The sequence below is a fragment of the Chamaea fasciata genome, unplaced genomic scaffold (assembly GCF_029207755.1).
Source record: "Chamaea fasciata isolate MVZ Bird 193981 ecotype frontalis unplaced genomic scaffold, bChaFas1.0.hap1 SCAF_8, whole genome shotgun sequence".
NCBI classification, from domain to species: Eukaryota; Metazoa; Chordata; class Aves; order Passeriformes; family Sylviidae; genus Chamaea; species Chamaea fasciata.
The window spans coordinates 20,617,979-20,641,335 of record NW_027094093.1 but is presented as its reverse complement, the minus strand read 5'-3'; the positions used below and the strand labels follow the sequence as shown (position 1 = coordinate 20,641,335).

At 36.6% G+C, this 23,357-nt stretch overlaps 1 protein-coding gene across 1 annotated transcript in view; it reads right to left on the bottom strand.

Moving 5' to 3' along the window:
- Positions 1-17,188: 17,188 nt before the first annotated feature.
- Positions 17,189-23,357, bottom strand: part of LOC136293346 (sodium channel protein type 2 subunit alpha-like) — a 125,684-nt gene continuing 119,515 nt past the window's right edge. Inside the window, exons 30-32 of the mRNA XM_066190010.1 lie at positions 21,766-21,870; positions 21,097-21,367; positions 17,189-20,736 (exon numbers count right to left, since the gene is read on the bottom strand). Of these exons, the coding sequence (XP_066046107.1) occupies positions 19,553-20,736; positions 21,097-21,367; positions 21,766-21,870 (1,560 nt within the window). The 3' untranslated portion in view covers positions 17,189-19,552. The remainder of the gene's footprint in view (positions 20,737-21,096; positions 21,368-21,765; positions 21,871-23,357) is intronic.

Below are 23,357 nucleotides of genomic sequence, written 5' to 3'. Positions count from 1 at the left end.
TCAGAATATTAAAAATAATGTATTACTTAACTCCTTTTCTTCTCATCTGTCCTAATGATGTGTTGCTTATCTTTCTTCTGCTGTTTCAGTAAGATGCAATCTACCCCTAAGAGTCATAAGCACTACTGTTAGTGCCATGATACTGAGTGTTTATTTGCATGTTCGCCTTTGGGTCACACTGAATATTCTCACAAAATTCTTTGTGGCTCTCAAACCCTTTTTTGACTATAATTTGAGCACATATCTCTATTGATAAACTTTGGAGGGTCACATCCCTGCCTGTGCTCACTGCATGCCACCCCATCAGGAACGATACAACTGGTTTCAGCGAAATGTGGTGGCTTCTTAAGATGGGAATAGTAGTAAAATATTTTCTGTAATTTTAACTGAGATTTGGAACAGGAAGCAAGTACCAACAGCAGGTCTGTGCAAGTTATCATGTGGCTAAGACGTGACTCTTGATAATTCGGAGTTAAATGATTCTCTGCTCTCCTGGTTATATTTGTGTTGCTATTTTTTTAATGCTTCAAATTCTAAAATTTTTATTAAAAGTAATTTTTGTACAGAAGAGTTCTTTTCTGATCTAAGGAAAAGATATGCAGAGGTATTGGTTTGGATGTATTACAAGCGCATGGGAATCAAATGTTTTGGACATTGCCAACATAAGCAATAGATGGTGGTATTTGGCAATGAAACTGAATCATAAATGAAGTGGGATTTGGTGCATCCCAGCAGGTGCAAAAGAGCAGCAAGTTGTGTATTTGTAATTTCCCCAAGTCCAACACGCAGCAAGGGTGTGCCACAAAAATGCCCAAAGTCACACTGAAGCTACTCAGAACAGGATAAAAGGTGGCAAAAGATGGCATGTCTTCTTACAAAGGTGGCATCCCACTACAAAGCACAGTTCCTCTAATGATTTAAAATACCTCAGTAATGTTTATCTTAATTCAAATGCTGATCTAGTGTGCTTTGCATGCTTCATAGTCAACAGGGGTCTGAAGTCTTACAATCTCCAGTTCCCTTGGCTAGGAATAGCCATTAGAATGTATTAAGCTTATGGAACATTTCCAATATTTTTTCAGAGTGTTCCCGAGAATAGCTTTCTCCTATTTCCAAATATCTTTGTACTTTATCTGATATAAATATATCATTATTAGAGAAGGAGGATTCACACAAACTGTGGATGAATGGCAAATAACAGACAACTTAATGCAAGCTTTTGTGGGGATGAGAATTCATCATTTATACAGGCTGGAACTTCTTGCCTGCAGAGACAAGGAACTCTGCATAGCTATTGTGTGCCAAGAGCTATTGATCTTAATTTTTTATTGAACAGAAACTGGAGGGAGTCGAAGTAATTATAGACATACAATTTGACATTTTCCCCAAAGACCTTAGGCTTATAGTAATCACTAGAAAAATAATTACCAAAGTTTTTTAGATCATTTTAAAGAAAATCCTGCAAGTAAAGTGCGGAAGAAATTATTAAATTTTTGAAAGAAGACAAAATAATAATCTTTAGAAGGATAGTAAGGAGACCAAAGGGAGATAGGAAGGAGACTAACACCTCCAGTCTAAAAAATTATCAGGCCAGTAGTAACACCAGTAGCAAAAAAATATTTTCCCCCCAAAAAATCCTATTTTTGAGAACCAGAATAAGTACCTGAATGAAATGCAATATCTCATACAGTAAAATGTGTTAACTTCTATGCCTTAAAATTGTACTAGCTTGGGTGAATTAAAATTCCTTTGTTATTTAAGGATTGCCTTTTTGGTTTGGGTTTTTTTTTTTGGTTTTTTTTTTTTTTTTTTTTAAATTGTATTTCTTCTATTTCTTTTATGATCATAAATAATTTAAAACATTGCATAGAACTATGTATGGGGTTTTGTAGGGGCATGTCTCACTTTTGAGACATCATCTGTCTTGAAGGTTTTGCTATTGAAGTATTTATTGCTTCCTGAGGTATTCCCAGTGTGCACCTCTGGGAAGCTGCCTACTGTTACTGCTACATTTAGCTTTCTGGATTGCATTTGCAGGCTGAAATCTGTAACCATTATAAGCATAATTTTTTTTTCCTACCATTTTTCAGAAAAGAGCACAATGATTTTCAGTAATGAAAGTGACGGGAGTATGCTTTCCTGCTTACATTACCAATTCTTTACACCAGTATATCTGGGAACCTACTGTGCTTGGGAACAGACATTCCAAATTACTCAGTTTAACAGGGAATTATCAAATAATAAGCTTTTGCAAACCCCTTCTTTCTCATATGGCAGGTACACATGTAGATAGGTATTCCTCTGTCACTTCATACTTACATGTTGCATTTCATGGTTACCAAATCTGATTTTCCTGCAGACATTGCAGTATAGGAACTCTAGGATGTACTTCGATTTCTATGACCTCACCTCTTGGTGTTTCCTTGCCTGTACCCAAATGATTTGGAGATAAAATCCTGTCTAAGACAAATCCAGATAACACAGAATAGGAATTATGCTGCCAGTGGGAACTCTTTTCATAATGAGACATAAGAACTGATCAGAAACACAGACATTTTTTCATAGCTGCTATAAAGGCATATGTGTGAGCTTATGTTTAGGAGGGTCTCTAGAGGAAAGCACATTTGCATGCTGTTTACCATAAGAACCTCTTAATCTTTCACATATGCCTGGCATCTACATTTCTGTTTTCAAAATGATTGATGCATTATAAATTCCAGTAACTTGAAAAGCAAAGAAAAGTAAATTTCAGAAGGTCTTAGCCTGTTACTGAAAAATCTCAATCAGCAAATATGAAGTAGTTGGGTTGATGGATCACCATGCCAGAAGTTTTTCCCAACCGTTTCAATGTAGAAATAAGTTGGAATTAAAAAAAAAAAAAAAGCAAACAAACTTGTGTGTTGGAAAAAAGCCTAGGCCAAATTTTACAAATTGCCACCTTTTAGAGAATTCAAAACTCTTTTTCCAGCACTCTGCAGATGTTGATTGCCTTTCACCACTCTGTCTAAAAGGTTAAAACTAAAGTAAGATTTATTCCCCTCACTTACAATTTATGTTGCTCAGATGGTATCCAGAATGCGAAATTTTAGAACTGACTATACATTCAAGAGCTTCAAATGTGGAGAATACTTTCAATTATCTACGTTTTGATAATTACATTGAAGTTGTTTTGAGTATTCAGTATCTAAGCTAGTTTTGCTTAAATTTGCGGAAGAGTGTCTGAAATATGGATCCTAGACCTCTTATTTGCTTCTGTGGCCTATTCTAATGTACCTTCTAAGTTCAATTATTTTTTTTTTCTTCAGTTGATCATCCCCCATTAGACACATTTTGAAAGATGCTACACCTGGATCAGCTCGGTGTTCCTCCTGGCCTGTTTCTTAAAACAGATGTAAATTTGTCAAGATCCCCTGGGACCGCACTTATTGCGAAGTATATGTTGCTGCTGGTGGTGCTTTTAGACTCTGTATAATAGATTATTGACACATAGACTTGAATATGTCAGTAAAAGGATCTGAAAGTAACAGAAAGGGCTATAATGTCAACGAGGAGTTTCTGGTGTCCTGAAGTGAAAAGTGAAATTTTAGTGAGCTGAATGGCTGTGTGTTAATTCTTCTGAGCTGAGTTTACCCAATTTCTTCTGAACCTGCCATCTGTATGTCTTCTATTTGTGAATTTCATGAGAGGATCATGACTAGACAGTTTTGATTTAACAGAAGGGGAAATATATAAAACCGCATACATGGAGTACCTGTTTTGCTAAAAATATTATCTCAAGATCTCTAAGTTCCTACACACTGATCAAGAAGAAGCTGAGCAGCTCTTAACACCTACCAGCCCTCTCAGAGGACAGTTCCCTTTCTTGCAGCCAGCACTTCCACAGTCCTGACAAGCTCCGGGCACTGACTCACAGGTCAGCTGCAGTGCGATCTCTAGGCAGCCAAGCCAGGAGTCTTCCAGCTCACTTGTTGTGACCTGGCTCCTCAACTGCCCTCTAGTTAGGAGCCCCCAGAGTGATAGCTTCCAATCATATTTTCTTTTTTCTTGTTATAATCTGCTATCCTATTAAAGCAACTGACTCATTCATAGACCAGACTATTAGAAGCAAAATATACACTACCCAAAAACAGTTGCAGAAGTGCTTTGTTTGTCATGGTTCAATCACATTTCTTTTCTGTCTCTATTTTTTCAGAATATTTTTATATCTCTCTTCCTCTACATGCTTCAGGTCATTCACTTCCTATTGCCTGTTTTTCCTTCCATTTTATAATTTTATTTTTAGTTACAAATTCTCCCTCATTCACCCAAATCTTAACATTTAACACTTTGTTACTATTTATGAAGCCTTCCAAAAATTGGTGACTGTGCTTGAGATTGCGGAATGAAAGGGATTGGAGCAAGTATATCCGTGGACATAAGAAAACTAAATGTGCCACGTACTAATTCTTACCTGAAAAAAATTCATACAAATAAAATCATACACACTCTATTTATAAAATGCAGGGTAATGTATTTTTTTCTTCAAGAGGATGCCACATTTGCCTAACCTATTAATTTCCTATTCTCCCCACAGCCCAAGGAAAATCATAAAACTTTCTGCCTTATGGAAAAGGGGACACAGACTTGTCAGAGATCCTTCCAAGTAATACTATGCCTCTCATGCAATTCACTATGCATCAGTTCTGACTTGTCTTCCCATCCAGAAACTCATTCTTTCTCCTCCAGAGGAGATTAACATGAAATTCGATAGCTTTCAAAAGTGGTTTGAAACCTTAAACAAGAAATAAGAGCAGTTGGGACCAATTGTTCTGAACAGTGAAACCTGTCACTGCATATAGCCGGGCATGCTTTGACAGTTCTTTCACTCTGAACTGGGTAATAGGAAAGTCAGTAAAGAAATGTTGTGTAACCTGCCTTGAAGCCCATATTCTCTGAGTATAAGAGAATTTGAACAAAACACAATGAAAACTGTATTTGTTGTGTAGGTAAAGAACATGTTGGTTCTGCTTATCTTCTAAAGTAATTTCCTCCAGGCAGGGACTGTATCTTTGTACTTTTTGCAATATCAAGTGTGCCGTAAGCACTTAACAATTAATAATGAATTGTAAGTAAACGCAAAACTTGTGAGAGGTGCCAGACTGCCATCTCTGGAGAACTGGCCTGCCTATTTATGTAGAGAATAGGCAGCACAGCATTGCAGACTTGTTTATGCTGCTCCAGAAATTTGCTAATTCATTTCACATAGGCTGCTGAACAACCAACCATCAGATGGTAACTGCTCAAAATCACTGAAGTCCTAGAGAGATTTAATCTGCTGCCTTCATGTTCTAAAGCTACAACAGGGGGTGTATCTCATTTTCAATCAGTGGAATGAAGTAGCATCTTCTATTTTTAATTGGAACTAACATTAATTCAGGAAATAGAAGGCTTTTAAGATATGCCAAGAAATATTAAAAAATAGTATTAGGGGAAATGCTATTTACCAGAACTCTGTTTAAGTGCCATAGTAAGTGACTTAAAAGTAACTTCTTTGCATTTTAGCCACATAATTTTTAGTTCAGTTAGCATTTCTTGCATTTTCTGAAATTATGAGTAATCTAGGCATAGTATAACTGACAGTAAGTAAAATGCTTATGTAACATCTAATTATCTTCTTTGAATTTCCCCTTTAAAACACCTCTGTAATAAAATGAAAAATATGAAAACCGTTTTTAAAGAAAACCTGAACAAAGTAGAGTCCTTCATTCAATGTTGTACTTACCAGTAATTCTTTGGATGGCAAAGTCAGCAGACAGAAGGAACTTCTTCAATTCTATGCTGAAGTAAAAAAGAAAAAAACCCAAACCACAAATTATTTCCCTGTGGCTACATCATTCCAGAGAACTACAGGTTCACCTTCACATCAGTTGCTCTGCAATTAATCAATCAGGCTTATCTCTATTACAGCCACCAAAATCAAACCACTGTCTTTCTCCTTAAGCAAATAATAGAGAAAATGGGAATAGTAGGGTAGCTTTCTGTAGAGGTACCCATCTGTTTTTGCACTGAGGCAGGTAAATAACATCAATCTGACTGAGATGAGCTCCTGCTCATCCCACGTGTCTGCGTACTGTGAGTGTGATGGGTTCAGGCACAGATTCACACAAATGCACTTAGGTCTAACTATGTCACCAAATGTTGATGGCACTTGGCTTTTTAGATGTTGCACAGCTTGCTGCCACACCACCGTCCCTCCTCACAGCTGAACCTACTGAAGTCAGCCTGTTTTTATAACGCAGAAGTCTCAGGCTCTCTGAACCTGATGCCTCCCTCCCCATGCGGCAGGTACAAATGTACACCTCTCCAGCTGATCTACTATGTAGGCTTTTAATTGCCAATAAAACACGGCTCCAAGTAATGTCTGTCCGCTTTGTTTACAGGAGTATAACTCCACACTTTGCTCAATTACCCACTAGAGAAGCCACCAGCCTGCAGCTTTTTGCTACAATTCCTGGCTGTTCCTCAAGTAACCATGCACTAGTATTGCTTTGCATGACACATGTAATCAACCTTTCAATTTTGCCCTGAAAAAAAAAATCATCAAAACACAACCAATAAGCAGATGTCTACCATTCACCTTGAAATAATAAATTCACAGGTACTATTCTGGGTCATTTTTTGCTCCTATTTAATCCCCAAAATATTGTGACAGTGAATACTACTGCTTTTTCTCTTTTCTCTTTTTAATTATTGAAGTTCATTATTCAATTAGTTTACATTCTGCACTTGGAACAAACCCCACCAAATCCAGAGAGTCAGTATCTGTTTCTACATACCTAAGAAATAGCACTAGTAGGTTTGTTACTATTAAATACGGTGACATAGACACTTCCCAGAGTCTATGGAATGAAGAAGACATTTTACAGTTCATACCTCTGGACTTCATAGAGTTAATTTATTCCAAAAGACTCTAAGGAAGCAGAAATTTATTGAATTTCTCAATACTCTCTTAAAGACATCAACAATATCAGTGGATTTCTGAGAGCACAAACTAAAAAAGGTTGCTGTACTTACACCTGCAAACCGCTGCAGAGCATGCTGGCAGCCTGCTTCCAAAATCTAACCCCCTGCTCAGCCAGCATACTGCAGAATCAAGCCAGTCACCCCATTTTAGCCCCCAAAATCTTGGCGCTGAGCCCAGAATACAAGTGAGTTATTTCTTCCATTTTATTAGCATTTGTGAAGAGACAGGTGAGATCTAATTTTAAAGCCTTCAGTCTAATTTTTTTGCCATACTCATGAATCTTGGCAGAGAGCCCAAAGATGAAGAAGGATCATTCTATTCATTTGTAGGGGAGTCCTGCTCTGATTAAATCCTTTAAAGCTAAAAAATATCCTTTTTTTCTATTACTGAGGCATGTATAATTACATGAAATATGTATGAATTAGGTTAACCAATTATTTTTGAATTTATGGCTTACATATTCATATCAGAAAAAATGGTTATTCAAAGAAGCAAATTAATGTATATTCTTTATCAAAAGGTATATTGCTGCTAGAAGCTGCGTTTCTGAAATATAATGATTGATAAGGGTTTTGAGACAGAGAGTATTTCTCAAAGTTGTTCACAAATGTGAAATAACTGTACCACAATGGCTCAAAAAAACCACCATCTTGGAATCCTTTCATTTAGCTTAGGTAGAGTTTGCTTCCTGATGGCAGGACTCAGTTTGATAAATTGAGGCAGCGAAAAGTGATAAAAAGCCATTAGAGGTGGGGTGGCATGATGCTAGAATGAAAAAACCCTACCTCATGGAAGATTATGTCTTAATAATATTATGATTATTATTATATGTCCTGTCAGACATTAAGAAGTGATTGAAAGGATAAAAATCCCTAATTTTGAGTAAGAATACCTGAAGAAAAATTAGCATAGAAATTGAAAAAAATACAACTGCATGGAAATAAACACGTATACAGCCTATTTTGTAAAAAAAGTCAGGGAGTAATTTGCTTCATAAAAGGATCTCTGGAATTCAAATATTTATCTTGAATTGAATAAAGACTCCTTAAAAAATCTCTTCTGATCCTTGGAAAACATGGCGGTGGCAAAGGCAGCTATGCATGAAGCACTTTCAAGTTATGCAAATCCTCAAGAGGAAATTATATTAATGCCCAGGTTCTACGCATTCTTCACTAATCACTTATTATGTATACTCAAAATACAGAAAGCAACCCAACCAAATGATTTTTTTTTTGAGTCTAAAAATTCACAGATCTTCACAGAAGAAGTAAAACAGGCACACACAACCAAAAGGTGAAAGTCAACCTTCAAGTGGATGTCATTCTTTACCCCAGATTTTATACAATTCTTACATACCCAAGTTATCATATCCCTTTTCTATGGTAGTTGCCGAACTACAATACTGGGTCCTCCTCCTACCTCAGCAGGTCACTGCCTCTGCCTTAAGACACCCACCCTGCTGCCATCTCACTTTGCCTCTGCCAAGGCACATTTTCAAGTCAGACAAAAATACATTTGTATATACTACAACAGAGTAACAGATGGAATTCCTCTACACAGAACTGCAGCACAGCCCTCTTCTGAAATGGAAGTATCCTGTGCTGACTTAGTCTACCTCAACACCCCTTAACATTCACTGGTAGAAGACAGTGTTTTTGGAAGCTGGAATAACCAGAATGAGTGCATCTCAAGAGGAGGCACTTTGTATCAATTATGGACTGTATTGTAGCCATACTTATGTCTAATTATTTGTGGCAACATTGGGTAAGGAGAGGTACCTCCCAGGAAGAGTTACAAAGGATTCAGGTTTAAAAATCATCAATCAGAAGTGAAGTTGACCAGCTACACAACTTTTACTTCTCTTATGGGCAGATTAAATGACTGGCTGGTAAATCAGCAGCTACACATAGAATAGCCTACTTTGGAGGTGAAAAGTTAAAGGATGACTGTGACTAAGACATTGAAAGAACAAGAAAGAAGTTTTCTGATGGGCAAAATTTTGAAGAAAGTAATGCCTGAACTGAAAATTCAATGATTGAAGGACGAAATTAAGAAATTTCATATCACTCTTTTGAGGCTATAAAACTACCAGCAGAAGAGGCATGGAAAATAAAGCTATGTAATTAAAGGCTGGTCAGGAGTATATTTTAAATACTATGATTAAACTTAAGGAAGAACATAAGACTTGCTATGAAATGACACATCTAAACGACAGACACAGCTTAGAGCAATAGAGTACCAGACAATGGTGTTTTCTAAAAAATCTTCTTAGCAGAACAAAAAGTTATAAATAATGAAACTTGAAATATTAGGTGTACACAGACAAGTTTTTCATTAGTCATAAAAAATGAGAGTTCTGATATAATAGTGTTGAGTTTCTGACTTTCCATACGTGTCTTCTTCCATTTTCACTTGTGGGTTTTTTAAGGTGTTTTTATTCCTGGGTTTTAGGGTTGGTCTTTTTGTTTATTTCTTTGTTGTTGGGGTGTTTTTTTTAAGAAGCATTATTTCATAACTTAGAAACTATGGTAGAAACAAATGAATCAGAAAGATATAACACACCACAGTATTTGAAGAAGTGTGAATTAAATGGACAAACTATCTAAGTTAAGGATAAACCTTTTCTGTTCTCGCTGAGTTTTTAGTTCCAATCTGCTGTAGGAAAGTATAAATGGTCCAACCAAAGGGAAAAGACTACTTCTTTCACTTGCATTGCCACCTTATGGCAGTTAAATATGTTTGTGAAACTATGGCCTAATTTAGACCTTTCACTTGACAATTAGTAAGGATAAGCCACCTTCAGAGATGTCAGCTGTCAGAAGTGCTACTGAAACAAAAATCACAGTGAGTCACCAGCACCAGAGCTTACTCGCCAGAGATGTCAAGAGTTCCAAGGAGGGAAAGAGAAAGCCACAGAGATATAAAATATACCTACTTAAATGAAATTTTAACTGTATGATAACTAGGTTTATAAACATTATGGCTGTCAGTATTACTTTTACTATATTCACACTGAATCAGCAGAGTCAAGACTGATGCACTGTATTTTAGGGAAGGAAACTGTAATGCTGGAAAATAATTTGATTTAAGTCTACAAAATAAGAAAATTATTTTGCATTAATAATATGTAAAAAATGACTTTTTTTTCTAAATCACCCAAGATCAGGAAAATTCACTTATTAGTAAGATTTGACCCTAACTTCCTGGTGCCCATTCACTATCCTGCAGATGTGTTAATATATCTCTCATATAAACCCTGAACATCGGAAGTACCTAACAGCACTGTAACAAATTCTTTTCATAAACTGACATTGCTTTCCTGCAACGCCTTTCACAGCTGAGTTGTGAAGGAACTGCTAAATTGTCATTACATCCTAGCAATTTCTGAGCCCCTTGGAATATTCTTCTGTTATACTGGAACATAAATGTGCCCATGTTTTTAAAACATCTTTCCAAGTCCCAAACAATTGCAGTTTCTAAAAGTATCAGGGGACAGCATTGATAAAACCTAAGCACTGAACCTACTCCTCTGCTACAATTAGATCAGGAAATGGTAATGATTTGGAATGGTAATTGAAATACACTGACTATCAGTGATTGTAAAAATTCCTCATAACATGCCAGTATAACTGACAGTAATGCATCTAGATAGTTTCAGACAAATATGCAGTAATCCCTTAATTTATAAACTGATCAGAAGTAGGAGTAAGTCTTAACCATGTGTGCTTTATAAATACAAAGAAAGCTGTGCAATTGCTCAATACCTCTTATGCTAAAGACTCCTCACTGATATCAGTTTCATATTTTCAGTGGACTCATGATTTTCTGATATTTTTTTTTACTTAATACTAAATTAAACCAGTTAAGCTAGTTCAGTCTTTGACAGTCTGGAACAGGAGTTACTGCCCCACTTCATTTTGTTCTTTTCCTTCATCTTTATTCCTACTCTTTTCAGCTCCTTGTCAGCTTTCTGAAACTGAGTTGCTTATCCTCTTCCTTTCCATACCTTTAGTTGTTTCCCTCATCTCACAGCCTGGTAAACAGAGCAGAAAAATGGGATGGAGAAACCCTGCCTCATCTACAACAGAGATGGCCAGTTATGCACTCAAAGCTCTCACCACAGCGTGCGGGGTAGAGAAGGGACTTGTTCACTATTATTGTGCTTTTACAGACTTTTTTGAAGCATTAAGATGCTGAATAGCTGTTTGTGGCGTGCTGAAAGAACTTTCTTCCTGCTTGGTAACTACCATGACTTATGTATGTACAATCAAAGGCTGGAAAGAATCAGAAAGCAATTGATTGGTCAGTCTCTTATGCCGGGAATCCAATAAACCTTGGATTAGCTTGGTAATACCTCTGGTGGCTTTTTAGCATTAATGTTTTTTTCACTGTCAGAATGGCCAGAAGCCAGTAATCTTCAAGGAAGGTCTTCCAGACCAGCATCCCAGTTGTGCTCAGAATGACTGAAAATTTAGTAGAACCTTAGATTACATTCTGCCAGATTGGATATAGATTACCAAGATATCAGAAAAGCCCTAAGGCACCATGAGAAATTTTTTAAAGAGCTAGGGAAGTTCATAGCTGAAATTGTCCCAACATTTAACTATAGGCTTGATACTGTTAAGAAAATGCAGTCACACCTCAATAAACTCTCACAAGGTTATGAACAAACCAGGTACTTTACAAAAGTCCTTATGACTTTCAGCAGATGGGACATTTCTTAAAGAGACAGAACCAACTTCTCTAAATGAAAAATATAAGTAAAAGGAGGAAGTAAGTTGTTTATCAGTTGCTGAATATAAAATTTATCTGCCTCTGCTTGCAGTTAAATGGGACATTTTAAGGTGGTATTTTTGCCACGTTTCAACATTATTTAAAATCACTTCTGAATGGCCATTATCTCCACAAGGGAGGTCTGAGTACTGTGCATCTGTTTTTTTTAAGAATTCATACACAAACTTGTAATTTTATGTGGAAAAAAATTACCTATAAAACCTGAAAGACATTGTCTCTAATTTTTGTTTTTAAACACCAATTATCTTCTCTCTTCACACTTCACTTATTCTAATTGCTGCTGAAGTCTATTTGATAATGAGGTTACCTACCATCATTTGCTGGTGCTGTCATATGTGAAAAAACTGCTGCAGCTGATCCAGTTACTCTTCAGCTCCACCATTTGAATCAATACATTGATTTGTGGTCTTCCTGCTTGAAAGGCAACTCTTCTGTCTTCCAGACTGGGAATAGAGGAGGAAGGAAAAGGAAAGGAGACACAATTATGGTCTACTAGAGATGCCCTTAAGTCAGAAAAGAACCTATATGTAGAGGAACAGGTATAGCCTCTTACCTACCTACTTACATTCTCTCGCTTTAGACTTCCACAAATACACTTGCGTAAAACCAGAGGCTAAAAGAGACTGTAGACTCAATTAAGCTCTGAAGATGTGATTTTTTATTCTATGTCCTATGTATGAGGAAACACTGAGGAAAACTTTCAAATGCAGTTCTTTCGACTTAACAATGCAGAACTTTTTTGAAAGCCAAGAATTGCACAAGTGCTTTTTGGACAGTATATTACTGACAATGCTAGGGAGACCTGCAAACTCAGCTTTTTTTCTGTCCTTCAGAGGAGAAAAGGCATTTTATTTTACTTCCTCATGGATTTTTAAAAGGAGTGCATTCCACCACATCAGTCTGAATTGCCATGTGAAACCTTCATCTCATGGAATGGGATTGATAGTGGAACAGGGAAAGGGAAGCTGGAATGTGAACAGGTACCTAGTAATACATAAAGGTTGAACCCGCATGCCTTCCTATTATGCCGTTTCTCTTTTCTTCTTAAGAAAATTTTGAGAATTTTTAAACTGTAAAACTATTAAACACATTTATATAGTAATACATGTAAATAAATAGGGTACGTGGACATAGATGTGTTTTGGATACTAATTGATATGTAAAGTATTTTTTGATCCTAGCTTTTAGAATGGAGTATTCTCTCTAATCACAAAACAGTTCCATGTTTAAGACAATTATTTCTAATCATACTCTACTGCAGATTTTTCTTACTCCATGTTCTATGGCACAATTTATTTTCAGAGTTCATCAATTTCCAGTTAACTTCTACAAAAGACTTTATATTAATAACCTGTCAGTAATACCAGCACTGTAATTTCTTTTCCTGTCACTTCTTCTATGTAGCTTTTCAAATTTCCTGTTGGATGCTTCCCTTATATGTAGTAGAATTAAACTGTGAATAAAAGGTCTAAATCCTGAAACACAAGTAGAAAAATCATATCAACACTGTATTATGTTGTCTTCATATGTCATTGTATCTTTTCAAAGCAAACATCCTCCTTTCCTTGTTCTTCTAGTATTTATATAAAAATAACAGAATTCTAAAAGGCTGATGCAGTATAGATAGATGGAATTTCAAGTAACTGCTTTTCAAATAAATGAGAAAGCAAGAGTGGCAAAGCTGGTGAATTCACAGTGCTCTTTAGCATAAGTCTGACTTTTTTTTCCTTGGATGTACATGCAGTTCCAGACAGAGGCTATCAGGAGCCTGCATTTATCTGCCCTCCTATTCAGCATCACATAAATCACATCCAATTTCCAATGTTACACAGTTAGAGCATGAGCAGCTGCTTTCCATCTGTATAAATCAATTTACTAGAATTTGCATCAATGCTGCAGCACTGTAAGACCACATTTGACAACCACCAGAGCAACGAAGAAGTTAAGACAAGAGAAAGGGTATTCACAATGTTAATTATTGGAGAGAATATTTTAAGTTTTTGCCTGCCTGAGACCATGATTTTGAGACCACTGCTGGCATAGTTCAGTTTGCATTATGTTGTGGATGCAGCTGCAATTTTTACTAAACACTATATAGAGACATTAATGCAAGTATGGCTGCAGAATATGAGCATAAAGCTACTATACAGCTTGGAAATCAAGAAGTACCACATGATGGGTTGCTATGGTATCTGCAAGCATGGCTTTTTTATAAAGCAATATTGCAAATAGCAATACAGCATGTAATTCTCCGACCATTTTTAAACATGACTGTTACAGATACTTACTACTTTGGAAATGAAAACAGTTTATTACATTCCATTTCAGACACAAATTTTTTGAAAAGTATATTGTGCTGGTTTTTAATCAGCTGTCACATTCCACAAAGATTGTTATCAAGATTGCTGTTAAAGAGAAAGTAACATGCTTTTAAGACAATAGAAAATGGAAGTGCAGAGCATGCCTGGAACTGCAGGCTTTGATTGTTATAAATTGTTTATGAAGCGTCATTCCTTATTTTCATCAAAAGCTTTTCTTGCAGCAGACATCATGTGTGCTCCAGCATGCAATTTTCCCTCTCCAGAGGGATAAAAATGTGCCGCAGTTTACTTTTCTTGGGTTACACTGCAGTGCCCTTTTCTTTTTTCAAGGCAAGCACTAGAGTATGTCTCTTTCCGCTGTGCAACAACTCCCACTGATCAGCGAGGAAAAATAAATATGCTGAGTGACAGAGTCTGCATGCTGTATCACATAGACAAAACCTAGTTGTGCTCCGAGAATGAAAGAAATGCAACCATCCCCCACTGAAAAAGATGTTGCTAATGCAGACGTTTGTGAGACATTAAATATTCTACACTGCAGAGATTTCAGATTATTTCTTCTAATGCCTTACTGAGCTAGATAAGCCTTTCTGAATATATACCACAGAATGAATAGCATAAGGATTTTATCTGTCCAAAAAATCCCCTGCATTTTTAACAAAACTTCATCACATATATATGTATTTATCACTGCTTGCCATGCACACAACACAGATACTTTCATAAGTGATTCTTTTAGAAGGCTGGGGCTGTTTCAGGGCTGCACCATGGGATTAGATGAATAATGCCTTTTAAGAAAAGTAAACCTAAAGCTATTTGAGGAATTCCCCGTTGCATCAAAACCCTTCAGCTGTAGTGTGGAAAGCTCAGATGATGATGGCAGTTCTTAACCAACGTGGCATCAGGTCTGGATATAGGTCCACATGTGTTACAGGGTACAGAACCGAAATCCAAGAAGCGGCTGTTTCAGTCACAAAAGCGTTGACGACGAATCTATCTTTACACAGCCAGACGAATAATCAGGCTGTAACAGGCACCAAATGTGTCGATTCTGTGGGAGGCCGGGCTCTCCCCAGTGCCGTGCCCGCGCTGGGCGTTTGCCGGCGCTGCCGGTGGCTGCGGCGCGGACAGCGCCCGGCCGTGCCCGCTGCCGGATGCAGCCCCGGAGCAGCGGCCGGGAGATGCTCCCGCCGCCCGCAGCCCTGCGGCCGCAGCGAATTCCTGCGTGAAAACACCAGCGACCCCAGGACCTATTTAAGGCCTCTTTATGAAAACAAGAGAGTGAGCAATATCCTACCTTCTATCCTACCCTGCTATCTCTCCCTTTTTCATTTTTACAAGTGATTTTGCATGATGGATGCGGGACTAGTCTTATCCTTAGAAGTGAAACACAGTTTTGTTACAGGGTTGAGCTGGGCCCGGATTTGAAAAATCCCAGAATTATTCAACTTTTATGTTCCTGCACAGGTTTGGGGTACGGTTAGGGCTTCTTTGGATGGTGGGGAGAGGAGCTGAAGGTTGATGACACCTTCACAAAGTAAAATGCACCTGTTTTCCAGGGTTAGTAAGAGAGAGTAAAGAAAGCTCATTTCTTAGGCAATTTTAAGGGAGTTTTTCTTATTAATTTTTCCTTCTCTGTGAGCTGGGACAATTAGAGAGTGCAGTGTCCTACTGCTCTAGGAGTTTTGCTTAAAATATGACCGACCTATTACCTGAAACCACTGTCTTGTATCAAAACTAAAACACAGATTTCTTTTATACCTGCAGGTTAAGGAGGAAGTCTGCAAGTCAACTGTGTCTTCCGTAAGCTTTTTACCTTCAAGGTACCCTGGAATAATTTCAAAGAAATATAGAAGTATCCAAATTTATTCAAATATATACACTTGGAAGCCAAAAATACATTAATTTTCTTGTAAAGGTCTAAGATATTGCATTTGAGTTATAAAAAATGGAGTTAATCCAGCTGGATTATTGGTTCAGTAGTCATAGTTTTAAAAATAATAGAAATTTTATAGGGCAAAATGATTTTATAAATGGCCTTATATATTTCTGTGCACTACCAAATTTGTAGAAAAATTATGACATAAATCTTTTATGGTTATTCCACATAGGATTTTCAAGTTAACTACAGACCTGTCCAGCACTGACTTAACTCTATTCTTTAATAGCAATTTAGGAGTACTTTTATTTTTTAAAAGTATTTACATTAATACATAATTATTGTTAGCAACTACGATATTAAAACAGTAGCTATTCTGGATTGAAAAAAATGCATATTAACTAAAATCAGGTATAGTTACTAAAAACATACACACTGTCCTTCAGAGCACAGTGAAGCATAGTTCAGGGTATTTTCCTGTTAGTTATATTGGCCCAAGTATACAGCAGCTACTCTTCACAAAAGAAATGAGAACATAAAAAAAGAAAGACAAAAAGGATCAATTACCCCATGCCCAGGTCCACTGCACACACCATGTCCCTTATCCTGCCACCTGTGTGGAGCAACCTCTCGCCAGCCCGAGAGCCTCGGCAAAGGCATCAGTTCCTGGGGACAGCTGTGACACGGCCACTAAAACCTCTAACAGCTCTTGTTCCCTTCTCTTGGCAAGCACAGATTTTTTAGAGGGAAAGGGATTAAAGCAACTCTGTTATGCTCCCATGGGGTTATTTTGGTGACAGATCCCAAGTCAGCTTTCCCAGGGTGAGCAGTGTCTACAGGAGCAGCTGTGGAGCCATCCTGCATTGGACTTGCCCAACAGAGAATATCACTGGATCTCTTCCTGGGCAACTCAAAAATTTGACAAAAAGACACATAGTTGAAATGTGTTTTTTTCTGAGTTCTAGAAAACCTCTTCTGGTCAGGACAACATCAGTATTTCATTTCATTTCATTTCATCTTGACGGTGACAAGTTGATACTGATCTAAGTCATGAAGCAACATGTGATCTAGATGTCTGAATCACCTCAACTGCTGAAGTGGCTCCCTCTTAATTTTACCAACCGTTACTTGCTAACCTTTATAAACTTCATACAATAAAAGACAAAGACTAAAATAATTACATAAAAAGGTTATCTTTATTCTTTTAGGTTGTTAGCAATGTAGTTATTTTTGGTAAAACAACTTCCTGCATGCAGTTCATCAGTACACTATGAGCCAATAATTTCTATTAAAGCAGGAGCTCATAAATATTCTAGTTCTTTTGTAAGAAATGCAAAGTGTTTCACTGCCTATTGCACAAGCTCGCTATTCATCCTCATGAAGGAAGATTTTTGAATAACAAATTATATTTAAAGTGTTTCTAGTGCAGTGTGCACCAATAAGCAAAGCAGACAGTGTGAGATTAACTCTGGGGAAAAAGCAATGTTCCTATGACTAAGATTACCCTGAAAATCAACAGACTGGATTATAACATAAAAAAGGCCTTCTATCTTGTTTCACATAAAAAGACCTACCTACGGATCAGAAAATAAATTGTACTGTCCATTTGTTTTTAAATTATTCCTTATTAAATGCTGTTTAAAGTTATTAGCAGAAATTTTCAATTCTACTTTGTATCTTAGGTTTCTGAACAGTGAAGTGTCAAAGACAGCAATAAAAATTAGTAACAACAGGAAAATATGTGTAATGTCTTAGAGTAAGTATAAAATGTTATAAAATAAAATTATTTAAAAAAAAGAATAGATATATGTTATAATTATCTTCTGACCCCATATTTTAATCCATCTATTTGTCCTGTATAGTCCAGTTCCTTACTGCATATTTGCTGATTACAACACAAAATAACATCTTTAATAGCAGCAAACTACTGCTTACTGGTATGAGGAATGATGGTCTTGTCAAACAGTTTTTCTTTTTACCACTCACATCTCTTCCCATGTTAAACTTTAACAGCTGTAGGATAATAGCAGCAAGCATGCATCAGTTAGAGCTTCCAATTATTTGAAGTATCACAGAATATATCATATTATCTATTGAAATGTTGTAAGCTAACCTACTATGGTACATATTTGACACATAAATGGTAATTAGGTCAGTGTCTCTTTGTTCAAAAAGGTACCACTGTGTAAAACAACCGATTAAATAACAGAGGGTATTTTACTTACATGTATAGTGTCAGCCTGAATGCAAAAGAACTCATCTAAACCCCAGTGCAGGACTAAGCTGATTTCAGTACAACTTTTTGGACATGTCAGCTCACTATAGAAAGTTACATTACAGTGGGAACCTGACTAAATTGCCAAGAGGGTGTCAAAACCACCTCTCTTATGTACATATTTTGTGTTTCTATGAACCATCCTTCCAAAGCAGGGAAATTTAAATCTGAGGTATATATTAAGATAGTATTTGTCCCCAAAGGTACTCTGCTGTCACCTTATTCTCATAGCTTTGATTATTTTCCTATGCGGGATACACTCATGAGAAATAAGAAGTGTAACACCAGACTTTGGAATAAAGTAGGGAAGCAACTCAGGATATTACAGGGTCAAAACATATCACAAAAAAACCCTTATCATTTCCTATAGGCAGAATTTGGCATTTGTAGCTTTTTTGTGAAAAGGATGTTTCAGGAATTATGAGCTATCTTGTACTCTGAAAGTAATTTCTTTCAGTTTCACAATTTTCCAAACAAGAGCTCTATGTAGCATCATTTACTTAAACCACTGTATCTGAAACGGACAGTACAATAAATTAAGAACAACTAAAAGGTAATAAAAACAAATATTTTAACTTGAAAGACTAAATTACCAACCTCTTTTCTGTGAGAATTATTCCCTTGTTTGATTTACTGACAAATTCTCTATCTGGACTTGGTTGGTTTTTTAATAGTTTGCTGCTTCTTCGATCTACAGCCTAAGATTCAATAATCTGGAATCCTGTTTTTTTTGCATTTAGAAGTGGCTTGAAGAGAATTATGTTCATATTATGATGCCATAATTACCTATACCTGACATTTGTGTTCCTCTGCATGGAAGAGTATTATTTAGTGTTTATCTAAATAAAGAGTATTTAGATTTTGTTTTCTGAGCACAGCAGAATTAACAAAGCAGTATGTTATTAAAGCAAACAAGATCATGAAAAAGAACTGACACACATGGAACACAGATAGGAGATGAAATGTACACAGTGGACACACTTATTCCATGAAAGTAGAGGCTTATTAGGACACATTAAGGGTTCCAGTAGTCCAAGTAGAAATTTTCTGTCTCCTCTCAATTAATAATAGCTGATAATCAAAACTATTGCTCTGCAAGTTTGTTTCCCTGTTACAGACCAAGAGTTTACTAGTGAAGGACTGTTGTCTTGGACAGGCACTGACTGCAGCAGTGGGTAAATATGTAAAAAATTATAATTTTGGCATAATCTTCCAGTAAGAGTGACAAAACCATCACATTTTCAAGCTCACAAACATTTATGATGAATAACCTCTGCCTTTTACTTTTTGTTTCCTCTTCTATCCTTTCCTTTGTCCTCCTTTTCTGATTTGTCATCTTCATATTTTTCTTTTTCTGGTTTTGTTATGCTATCGTAAGAAGGTGGAGCCGTGGCAGATGCAGACATATCCATTTTCTCTGGAGATGAGTTTTCACTCAGCTTACCAACAATCATATCTTTTTTTATAAGCTGATCACCTCCGTCTTTCTGATACATAAATGAAAGCTTCTTTACTGACTGCCTTAGAAGATGACGTCTGTAAGCACGCTGAATGATAGTGGCAGAAATTTCTTCCTGTTTTCGTTTCAATGTAGTCGTAATTGGTTCATAGGAGACTTTAGAGGGGTTGGATGCCATAAACCGATCTTCCATCTGTATTCTGAGGGCATCCATCTCCCCACTTTCCCCCAGTACACGCTTTGTGAAAGCAAACAAGATGTCAAGGCAGTGAATTCTGTCACCGCTCACCATGGGCAGATCCATTGCAATAAGCTGGACTTTGTTTGGTTTGGCTATATTAAGAGGAGGCTCAAGTGCTGCTGCAAAATCAGACAGCTTGCTATATTCTATGAATTGTGTTGCATCAGGATCATATTTTTCCCAAACCTCATAGAACATCTCAAAGTCATCCTCGCCCAAGGGTTCAGCGCTTTCTTCAGTAGCAACACTGAAGTTCTCCAAAATCACAGCAATGTACATGTTCACCACCACCAGAAAGGATATGATAATGTAGCTGACAAAGAAGAAAATCCCAACAGAAGGGTTGCCACAGTCACCTTTCACAGAGCTCCCTGGATGAGCCTTGTTAGGGTCACAGTCTGGCTCCCCACTGTTCAGAATTGGGTTGAGCAAATTATTCCAGCCAGCAGACGTGGTGATCTGAAACAGGCAGATCATGCTGTTGCCAAAGGTTTCAAAGTTGAACATGTCATCAATCCCGTCTTCCTTCTTGACATAGGCAAAGTTGGACATGCCAAATATGGCGTAGATGAACATGACCAGGAAGAGCAGGAGCCCAATGTTGAACAAAGCAGGAAGAGACATCATCAAAGCAAAAAGCAGAGTGCGGATTCCCTTGGCGCCTTTAATGAGGCGCAGGATTCGACCGATTCTGGCGAGTCGTACAACTCTGAATAGTGTGGGAGATACAAAGTACTTCTCAATCACCTCAGCTAGAAACATACCTGTGAAACATAAAAATAAATTAAGAGAGTAAGATTTTAATACAGATTTTATTTTCCACAAAAAAAGTAGAAACACCCCCCCAAATCTATTTGCGGAATTAGTGGAAAATACAATTGGAGATAAATTTTATCTGCTGTGGATAATTTTATAATTTTTCCCCACACTTTTAGAAAATAACCCCAAACCTGAAAGTATTACAACTCATTTAGAACTATTAAGAAAGTTAGCACTCTGAAGAATGCATTTCATTTCCTAAATAATCAAGAGAAATTAACTCCTCTAATTTGCACAACTTGACACAGATAAAGCATTAAATACTCATAAAACTATATTTCATTTTGAATGTGAGAATTTCTTACCTATTATTGAAAGAATAACAACCACAAAGTCAAAAATATTCCAGCCAATGGTGAAGTAATAATAACGGAGTGAAAATATTTTGAAGACACATTCACCAGTGAAAAGGACAACAAAGACCAAGTTAATCCAATACAAAATATTCTGCATCAGTTCAGTCTGTTCATCTGTTTCTATCATCATTGTGACCATGTTAAGACAGATTAGAACCATAACAGTGATGTCAAATAGTTGCTGTGTTACAATATCAAACATCAGACCTTGCAATTTGTTCTGAGGGGAGAAAAAAGAAAAGGTTATATTATTTTTATGCAATTAATATCTGTTTCCTCCCTCCCATCTCATTCTTCCTCTCCCAAAAATATACAACAAAGCAACAGGCTCAAAAATCTAAGAAAATCATTGTCCAGCAACTTATACGTTCAAAGTTTTCCCCTCATAACCCAACAAGCCTATATTTCTTCACATCTTTGATTCTCTGCTTCTTCAGGCATAAAAAATATGAGATTTTTCCTGCAGAACAGATATATATACATTTCAATTCAGAATGAGGGGATAATTTCAAAAAGGCTGAAACCATTTTAGAGTTAAATGAGAAATTTTATTATAATTAATGTACTGCTGTGATTTCTCCCCGAATAGAGGTGACATAAGAATAGCACAATTCTTACCACTGGTCGAGGTATAGGTTTCTGTGGTTTCTTGGATCCCAGCTTCTTCATTGCATTGTAGTACTTCTTTTGTTCTTCTGTCATGAAAATGTCTTGACCTCCAAGGTAAATTAATAAAAGAAACCCCAAATCTGATTACAGCCAAGCCTTTACATCCATTAATTCCCAGCATTGCAGAACACAATTTTAATGAACCCTTTATTCATCCTTATACATTGTTACCAAAACCAAAACATAATAATTATTTCAAAGACTGTTAAAACACCAATGAATCTTGAAGGAATAAATGAAAGAAATTAAGGAACAAAGAAAATCTCCAGAGCTTGTATCTATTTCTCATTAAAAAACAATACATACCTGATTAATTCAGTTAAATCATTTAAACAACCAAACAACTTGTGAAATATACATTTCACAGACACTTATAATTCTAGCATCATAAACTCCACCATGTAAATCAATCTACCAGAAATAAAAAAGCTTCAAAGGTACAAAGATACACTGTGAGCAGATATGCCTTCAGGTAAAACATACAAGGAGAAAGAAATTACTGATTTTACTTTTCAGGATGTGCATTTCACCATTTGAGTATAGGGATCTCAGTTCAGATGATATATGAACACTCTCTATGTAGCTTGATCATCCCCCTATATTGTACTGGTATCATCAGAAGCATGGGTTTACTCTGGGGTTTCTTGTCTGAATAAAAGAATTTCTAGACTGGTATGTGTAATACACATATGGAAAACCTTCTCAGAAATACAATTTATACTGACAAGTAACTTGTTTTCTTCTTTTCATGCATTTATTTGTAATTACATTCTAGGTACATATGATATCAAAGCAGTGGCATTTAGAAATGAACTTCAGAATCAGAGGGGATTCTGTGACTTTATCTCACCTTTGTTCTGTGAATTTGTCAAATGTAGAGTCAATCCTATAGACAAAGTAATCATAAGTCTGAAGGTGTGTTTAACTTTCAGCTGTGACTGAAATATTGTGACTGTATATTGACATGAAGATTTAAAAGTCAAAAGAGATTGTCTTTAACTAACTCTCCTCATAAATCAAATATTCAAGTAAAATTAACTTCTTGGAGATTAAGAAGAAAAACAAGAAGTTGATTGGATAATTATGGTGGAAATGTGCTGTGACTGTTGAAGATTTCACTCAGTGGGAAATAAATAATAAAAACAAAAAAAAGCCATAAAGTTGGATTGGGTTGGGGATTTCTTCTGCTGTCTCACCGATGTAATGGCTACCATGAGTGAACAAGGCATGCTTGTCTCAGTATACTGTCCCTAGGGAGAAAATAGGCCTCAAGGCAAGATACCCTTAAGGACCAGTTAGGAAACTGACAGTAGCACATTACCTCTCTCATGGAACTAAATAATGAAAGTAGGATGCACACAGGAACCAGAGAAGCACAGTTTAACTACACCAAGACAGTATATTGCAACTTGAGGTCTTTTTCCATTCCTACCCCAACATGCCCAAATGTCAGTGATATGAAGAAAGAACAAAGACAATAAAAATACTGCTGGGTAGCCATGAACTGTGTGATTTGCACATTTCTAGGAACACAGGTACAC